The 8,927-nt window shown below is 43.6% G+C and overlaps 1 protein-coding gene across 1 annotated transcript; it reads right to left on the reverse strand.

Annotated features, from left to right (window-relative positions):
- Positions 1 to 293: 293 nt before the first annotated feature.
- On the reverse strand, positions 294 to 7,809 carry LOC118419220 (allene oxide synthase-lipoxygenase protein-like). The gene is made up of 7 exons (XM_035825570.1): positions 7,702 to 7,809; positions 4,871 to 4,917; positions 4,263 to 4,342; positions 3,793 to 3,918; positions 3,116 to 3,284; positions 2,458 to 2,587; positions 294 to 486 (listed from the first exon to the last, which is right to left on the reverse strand). The coding sequence occupies exons 2-7, from the start codon at positions 4,908 to 4,910 to the stop codon at positions 294 to 296; spliced, it is 738 nt and encodes a 245-aa protein (XP_035681463.1). The 5' UTR covers positions 4,911 to 4,917; positions 7,702 to 7,809.
- Positions 7,810 to 8,927: the final 1,118 nt, after the last annotated feature.

Consider the following 8,927-nt stretch of genomic DNA (forward strand, 5'->3'; position numbering starts at 1 on the left):
ATGATCAACACTCGGATGTCAATCAAGGCTATGTGACCTCCAAAAGTGACTTAAGCGATGGCCAATGGTGCATTTAAACCTGACGAAGGCTGTACACATAGGGCGGAGTATGGTAGTTAAGTCTCTGTCGCACATACCAGGATTTCGGCTGCGCGTTTCTGTCCAGTATTAAACCCGTCTCTGTTGTCTTCATCATGTTCTAATGACCATCCACGTGGCCATCTAAATACTATGGTCAATAGTGATAATAGATTGGTTGTATACGTAGAGTGAAATATAAAAGCAAAGGTGTCTTACCATGGTTTTGGCTGCTCGTTCCTGTCCAGCAGCCCCGTCTCGTGTACGTCGACGTCAGGTATGAGGCGGTACTTGACGTAGCGCCGCTCGCCGTCCTTCGCCATGAAGCGGAAGACGTGCTGGGAGTAGTACGTCAGGTCCGTGTAGGAGTTGGGCGCGCGGCGAAGCGAGTCGATCAGAGAGTAGTGTCTACGGAGGGACGGAAATGTTATTTCTTCATGAAATGCATATATATGTGAAGATAGGAGTTGGGCGCGCGTGGCGCAGGGAGTCGATTAAAGCGTAGTGTCTACAGAGGGACGGAAATGTTATTTCTTCATGAAATGCGAAGGTACTAGGTAAAACTAAAAGGTAGTTCCATAGCCTTTTGTTGCCGTTGAGTTGTGGCAGTGGGCTGTTGTCGACTGTGTCTAGGGTATGATTTTGGAAGTCGGAGTTCGTCCCAAGCAACGAGTCGATCAACGCGGGGAGAGGAAAATATTTTTTTTTTTTTTGCTAAAACCCTTGTCCTGCTGAGACCGTATATAAAAGTTACATAATGCCTGTATGTTCACAGGTTTGGAGCCTTTCTGAAACGGAAGACGTGCTGGGAGTAGTACGTCAGGTCCGTGTAGGAGTTGGGCGCGCGTCGCAGCGAGTCGATCAAAGCGTAGTGTCTGCGGGGGTGCGGAAAAATATCATTTCTTCATGAAATGTATATATATGTGAAGGTAGGAGTTGGGCGCGCGGCGAAGGGAGTCGATCAGAGCGTAGTGTCTACGGAGGGACGGAAATGTTGTTTCTTCATGAAATGTGAAGGTACTAGGTAAAACTAAAAGGTAGTTCCATAGCCTTTTGAGGCCGTTGAGTTGTGGCAGTGGGCTGTTGTCGACTGTGTCTAGGGTAAGATTTTGGAAGTCGGAGTTCGTCCTACACAGCGAGTCGATCAACGCGTAATGTCTGCGGGGAGAGGAAAATATATATCTTTTTTACTAAAACCCTTGTCCTGCTGAGACCATATATAAGAGTTACATAATGCCTGTATGTCTACAGGTTTGGGGCCTTTCTGAAGCGGAAGACGTGCTGGGAGTAGTACGTCAGGTCCGTGTAGGATTTGGGGGCGCGGCGAAGGGAGTCGATCAAAGCGTAGTGTCTGCGGTGGGACGAAAAGGTTATTTCTTCATGAAATGCATATGTATGTGAAGGTAGGAGTTGGGCGCGCGGCGAAGGGAGTCGATCAAAGCGTAGTGTCTACGGAGGGACGGAAATGTTGTTTCTTCATGAAATGTGAAGGTACTAGGTAAAACTAAAAGGTAGTTCCATAGCCTTTTGAGGCCGTTGAGTTGTGGCAGTGGGTTGTTGTCGATTGTGTGTAGGGTATGATTTTGGAAGTCGGGGTTCGTCCCACACAGCGAGTCGATCAACGCGTAATGTCTGCGGGGAGAGGAAAATATATATTTCCTTACTAAAACCCTTGTCTTGCTGAGCCCGTGTATAAGGGTTACACATAAATAATGCTTGTATGTTTACAGGTTGGGGGCCTTTCTGTAACGGAAGACGTGCTAGGAGTAGTACGTCAGGTCCGTGTAGGAGTTGGGCGCGCGTCTCAGAGAGTCGATCAGCGCGTAGTGCCTGCGGTGGGACGGAAATGTTATTTTTTCTGAAGGCATGTAAAGCTAAAAGGAAGACCTATAGCTTTTTTGATGCCTTGGGGACAGCTGGTTATGTTGTTATCCACTGTATCTAAGACGGAGCTCATCTCTTTCCCCAACCGAAGTCAGGTGCCCACCTGGGGGAATGAGGAAGTCGTGACGAAGTACCTTTCCCAATGGCACAAGATAGGACACAACGTACATGTAAATAATAAAAGCTACAGCGAATCTGACCGCGCCGTTAGTTGTTGCACATTCAGTTATCTTTAGGGGGTGGTATTACAGCTCCCCTAAAGTTTAGGGGTGCTGAAATTTATGAAAGATCGTGGATACTTGCGAAAAGAAAAGTGAACTCTAACTACCAATTTCTTCCTGCCCTCAATGTCTAGATCTTTCTATTATACTATCAGACTACATACTGTATGATGATTAGATGCTTCCCCATGTAACCCAAAACGTTTGAGCGGCTCCACGACCCTTGTTTTATGGTGAACTCTAAGTAAATAAAAAAAAAAGAGGCCAGCTGTACCTGACTGGATGTTCCGCGCAGAAGTTCTGCAGTGCCGGGGCAGACCGCATGGCGGCGAGGAAGTCCACGGCGCCCTGCACGTCCCAGTAGGGAGAGATGGCGCCTGTGTTCATCACCAGGTCCAGTGGACCTGTAGTCAGGTAAGATATATAAAGTCAGGATTAAGGTAAAATATGTAGTTTTGGGTACTGGCAAGATATGCAGTCAGGATTCTGGTAACATACGCCAAAAAGCAGTTACTCAAGCAACTGGATATAATTTTGGAAGCGGTCAGACATTTAAGATAACATCCGTTGTTTTTCGTCAGTGACACTGGCGATTTTTCAGGTACTAGTAACATATGAAGTCAGGGTACCGATAATGTATTAAGTTAGAATCAAGTACAGCGTAGTCCCGTGACAGACCGCAAAGCAAGCATGAAATTCCTATTATCCGCCATTCATAGGAATTATGGCATTTCTGCATATATCATGCAGATTAAGTCTATATTTGCGTGATTCGTATGCGTGTATCAAGGCCTCATTATGGAAAACACGTTTCCTTATTGGAATTATGGCACCGTACACACCTCAGGGCCGGTCGTTAACCCTATATTATGAAGATCACTAAAAGTCCATAATAAGAGTGGCTGCAAAAGTGTAAATACGGTCAGTCGCACCTCCTTCGTCGCCGTCGAGGAACTTGATCGCGACGGAGCGGATGTCTGACGCGGCGTCGTCGGTCTGTGTGTAGTTGGAGTGCCGCAGGCGCAGCGGGAACACCCGCCCCGGTCTAAAAAAGTCGTGCGGCGGGAACTGAGGGTTGCCCACCACGCTCACCGTGCCAACCTGCGGTGGCAAGATTATTTTAAATGTTTAGTATGTTTTCCAGAGGGAGAAAACATATTGTTTTGCTGGTGTGTTCTTCTTTCAAGAAGAGAGGGCTTACGGAAAAGGCCGGACTGTGCAGCAGGCCTTGCTACCTGGGCTGTCTACTTGGATTGTTTATTTGCAAAATCATGCCCAAGGGATAATTGCATATACAGTCTCAAGGACTAAGGGAACAAGATGGTGTGATACATAAAACTATTGTCTAATCAACTACTAGTACATGTATATGATACTATAAATACTTTTGTCCTGTTTGACTTCTTAAATTAATAGTCCCGTTTTTTTTCACTCACACACACTACTTTGGGGTGAGTCTGATGGTATAGTATTGTATGCGAGTAGCTTGACACAAAAACAACTAGAGGGAAAACATTCTGCATTCTTGCGAAAATGTTGTCTTTCTAGTTTCAATTGCAAGCCTGTAAATTAAAAACCAAATAAACAAACAAACAAACAAACAACCCACCGCCCCCACAGCGCACGGATGAAGCCGCTTCCCCTGCGTCACGCTGGCCCCCATGACGGACATCTTGGCCAGAGACTTGTCCCAGCTTAGCTTCACCCTCGAGCCGAACCCAACGGTGTGCTCGTTCTGGGGAAATAACAAGGATAACGTTTATCATTGATTTCAAACGTTCTTGCCGTACACAACGTAAAGCGCTCATTCTTCGACATAAAATTTGACAGATCGTCCTTCGAATTGTATAGAAAAAGAAGTGGGGCGGTATCAATTTCCTGGCACAATTCCTGACGTCATTTGTCGATACGGTCACGTGCCCTAAGTGGTCATTCAACCCTTATGAAAACCAGTCGAAACTTCAAAGACCCTTTATATCTTTGTTTCGTTGAAGCAAAGTTGAACCGCTTTTCTCTTTCAATCTTTTAGGAAAAGAAGTCAGGGCCAGACATTGACTCCAGTATACCCTAGTAACTCACCGAGAACAGATCGGCCATCTTCTGTTTGAACTCCTCGGCTCCGTGACACTCGCTGTACAGCCTGAACCCGTCATTGGCCCCTACAAACATGGACAAAACTGATGTTAGCGGAGGAACACACTCTTTATATACATATACCAATGCTATCCTTTTTGAAGTTGTTCCCAATCATCTTTTTTCGACAATATTTACCTGACCTGGAAAAGGCTGAAATCCATGTCTTGAATGACGAAATATGTGCAGTGAAAGTAAGAAACGTTTATATGGCCTAAAGCACAAAAGGACTATCTCGAAAATAAACCTGTCAAAGAGCTAAGAGAGTTCCTATCCTTCATGCAGAGTCAGAGGTTCGGTCCCTACAGAGTTTGACGTGTTTTATGCTGTTGTTCTTTTATTTTTGTCTGGCTTTCTATATTGTACTTTTTCTTCATGTTTGGCGTCGTACATGACAACAAAACAGACAGATTTGAGATAGAAACCCTGACAAAAACGCTTAAAATATGTCCAAAACAGCCGGATCGGAGCTGAACCTGTTTAAAGAGTAATAGGAGCTCCCAAGATGAAGTTACAGTTTATCTTTTCTTCAGCTTGATAAAGCAGTGACTTACATCTGTGCCCCTTCCGCTCACAGTCCCACTGGGTCGTCATGGTTACTCTGGGGGAGACAGACAAAAAATGATGGAGTTAGCATTCTACAGGGCAAATGGCACCAATTATGCGGTCCTGTGTCTAGGGTCTATTTCCAACCTACATAACACTTTAGCCTTAGTACAATGCTTAACTTTCCTCCAACAGGTATGCACGGTCAAATCTTTAAAGGCCACTGTCGCCTTCTCCAGGATCAATACTGATGACCAATCACTTCAGAACGTAAACTCGCGAGAGCTATACCGACACGTGATCTTGTGGATACTTGACGTCAGCAATTGGTCAAACGTTCTAGAAAGTTTGGACAATTCTCTCGGGCGGTTTTCGGACTCGAGTTATCGGGGTGGATAAGATCATAACAGTGCTTGTAGCTTGAAGATAAGCTTCGTGGTTACATAAAATATACTGTCCAAAGATATAGAAGAAGGCTAAAAGGCATTATGTTGTAATAAAAACAGTAAACGCTGTCCCATGGCCTTCCTTAGCGCCATACGGACAATGGGTTGGAATTGGAAGGCAGGGCCCATCCCTCTCCTTTCACCGTCTCAAACCTCCCCAACCGAAGACAGGGAACCATTTTATACCTGGGTGGAGTGATAAAAGTGAGTGATGTAGAGTACCTTTTCCAATGGTACAGCATCTAGCCAGGATCGGAATGCCAGGAGTCGATCTTGTAAACTCCTATGTTATTATTTGGCCATTAGAAGTCGGTTTATGTGCAGCTTATTTTATCATCTGAAGGTCGTCACTGTTTGAATTGTATCATTGACCCAAATTGTCAACCGAAATGTCTGTGAAGAGTGACGTATTTTAAACGCGGAGGCTTCCCGCTATTGTTAACATGCTGCCGTGCAGGTTTTCGGACTCGGGGCGGAACGTGCTGTAAGGTCATCACAGGGCATGGAGATAAGCTTAATTGTTACATGAAAGACACCTAGGCCTTCCAAAACAGGTGCTCTAGATACATGTTTCTGTAAATAAAGGTATGGGTAGCCCTTGTGATGACTTAGGGGTCAATGGATTGTTATCCACTGTGTCTAGGGTACAGCATTGGAAGGTCTAGACCCCAGCCCCCTCTTTTCCGCATTTCACCACTTCCACCCACCTTCGCAGTCGAAGTCATGTGTAAAGGGCCTTTCCCAATATGGCTTAGGTTACATTTCAAAACCTGGGCCCGGTCGGGAAGCTTTATGGAGCGAACAAATGATATAAAATACATCAAAATAAACGAAATGTCAAAATAAGATTCATGTGTATATTTCTAGTCATACATTTTAATTTTGCGTTTCTTAAAACATCCCGGCCGGGCCCCGCTTTGGAAATGTGACCTAAGCCTAACACATCGTCCAGCTCCAAATACGGGGATCGAACCAGTGAATTCTCGATTACTCGATCGCTGGCTACCCTCGACCATGGCACCATTCTTCTGTGTACTCGCTATATTTTAATGTCAGGACGAACTAGGGATGTATCAATGCATTGCCAAAAAGCAATACTGTAAGTCTTGGAATATTCACGATAGTTCTGTTTGGGTACTTTTCGCTGTGCTCTTCGATGCAAAATCATGACACCAGAAAAAGGTATTCTTGTGGCAAAGTCTCCATTTGTCCTCTACCACGAAATCAAATCCCCTCGAAGGTAGATGAATTTACAGTAAATACACAAAAATGTGAAGTCAAACGAATTTTAACTGACATCAAGTATAAAACTTCACAACACAGTTAAACAGTGACACCTTACATTAAGTGAAAACTAGAGAGAGTCATAACAATACTGTGATGATGTGTCCATTCTCATGTAGAAAACGACAGACAAGTGCCACAAGTCGGCAACTCTGCGTGGGAATTAAGTAGCAAATCATGGCGGCTTATAACGACGCTCTACTCAAGCATGCATAACTCTACTGTTGTAACGTTATACTTCAGAAAAGTGACTGTAATGTTTGCAGGGCCCAAAACAGAAAAGTGTGGTTTTGTCCCATGGACTTCTGTATTTACTAGTATTTGTAGCCTGGAATGAACAAGGCATTTGCAAGGGCGTTTATATGTGGTTTTAGTACATTTTACACGTCTGGAAATGTACTTAAATTCTACAATTGTTGGAAGAGTATTAAAAAATCTTTAGAGTTTGAGGAATTATTACTTTTGCGAAAACAGCTTCGAATCTAGAACAAAGCAAGGAACGAGAAGCGACAGATGACCTGTTATGACCTTTCACAACATGGGTCAGAACACCTGTAATTATCGCATGTCTCTGGTCCTGAAAATGTGCGACGTTACGTAATCAATTAACCCTTTTTTTCTGACAGCTTAAAGAAATATTGAACCGTTCTAGTTTACCATTTTCAGACAAGTCTGGGTACAAATAATGCATTGACGACAGAATGCACCAGACTGTGACCAGAGGCTTACACAGAGTGACTCATATATTGTGAAGACTACCTGTCGACGCCCCCCACCCTACCTCCCAACACACAAACTAGAACCAAAGGACGTTACATAAATGTATATAATGACATGCTACAACAGAATGCGCCACGTCGCAACTTTTCTGTGATATCTATATAGATATAGGTATGTTCTAGGTGGATGTATGGACTATGTATGGACCCCCCACCCCACTCCAACTACCAGTACTGCTGAACCAACTACTTGCTAGAGCAGACTCGGTAATTCTGCTTTTGTAACTACATAGAAAACGTATTCTACACATAACGTATGGACGTATGTTACCATATCTAACACTGTTGACTGTGTCGCTTCTTGGTGAACTTCAAAACTAGAATACTTACCTGTTCTCACCTCTCACATACGGTATTCCATTGTGTGGGATTCTTTCTTTGTTTATTTTCGTATAATTACAGGAGGCTCTGCATGGGGTCCCCACAAGGCTGAATTCAGAATAACCCCCTTCAGGTAAGTATTATCCTAAAATTAATGAAAGCAGTTACGCAAATTTTGGTCAATTTGCTACGAATTAAGTGAACAAGACGGCTTTCTGTTCAAACTTTATGGGAAATACGAATAGGTAGCCTACACCATACGGAAAGGAGCATGCAGACTCTCACGGAATATCTTTGGTCTATACACAGTTTTATGGCGTCTGAATTGCACCATAACACCCGCTACGTACATATACTGCGCGAAGTGTTAGTAAAATCCTGATCAATTGGTCCTATAAGCCACTCCGCGAGGCATGGGATATAATTACAACGTGTGGACAATCTATTTTTAGGTTTAAGATTGGGTGTGTACAAGTCTAGGTCTCTCCTGTAACCTTCAGAAAAAAAAAACCTTTACGAAAAATCATGACAGTTTAAAACCTATACGTGATATGGAAACAAATAAGCCTACGTGATGAAAGTCTAAGTTTACATTTCCTCGTGCAGCTATCTTATCTTGTTTTAAGAACAGTCAGATTTGACAAAATGACACTTACCTATGAGCATCCAGTCATGGACAGAAAAGCTTGTTGAAGGGCCATTCAGAAGACGTTGAAACTTTTGTAAGGTTTCTTTTTGTCCCTCGCGAGTTACCGAAGTCAGGTGAAATGGTCTGTCTGGGTGAAGAACTATTGTTGTCTGCTAGGCGCATGCGTTGTCGACTCCTTAACCTGTCATGAGTAGCTTTCCGCTAGGCGTCGCTTCAGAAACTACGTGTGGAAGTTCAGAAATCTTTCAAAACTTTCTTCCAACTTTCATGGCATCTTGTATCGACGTGATTCTCTTCAAGAGGTCACAATAAGCGTTCTTACGATAAATGCTTAGTCACCGAGTCAACACAAATCGTTGAAGCGAAAATTTCGCAGGCGATTAGACAACTGTTGCGACACTGTTACATCGCCCTAGGGCACGAGATCCGGCTTTGTTATTATGAATCACATATACATTCCGTCAATTTTGTCAAATGAAATTATTACAAATTCATAAACAGCTTGATATGTCACAAGATGACAATGCAAATAAAATTTGTCAAAAAAATTACATTTAGTTCACTCAAGGAGGTTAAAAAGGCTTTC

Source organism: Branchiostoma floridae, chromosome 7, assembly GCF_000003815.2.
Source record: "Branchiostoma floridae strain S238N-H82 chromosome 7, Bfl_VNyyK, whole genome shotgun sequence".
NCBI lineage: Eukaryota > Metazoa > Chordata > Leptocardii > Amphioxiformes > Branchiostomatidae > Branchiostoma > Branchiostoma floridae.

Coding starts and splice junctions, on each gene's coding strand:
- LOC118419220 (XM_035825570.1), bottom strand. CDS start 4,910: ATGACGACCCAGTGGGACTGTGAGCGGAAGGGGCACAGAT. Junction 2,588..3,115: donor CCTCGACGGCGACGAAGGAG/GTGCGACTGACC, acceptor ACCTGACTACAG/GTCCACTGGACCTGGTGATG. Junction 487..2,457: donor TGCGCGGAACATCCAGTCAG/GTACAGCTGGCC, acceptor GTCCCTCCGTAG/ACACTACTCTCTGATCGACT.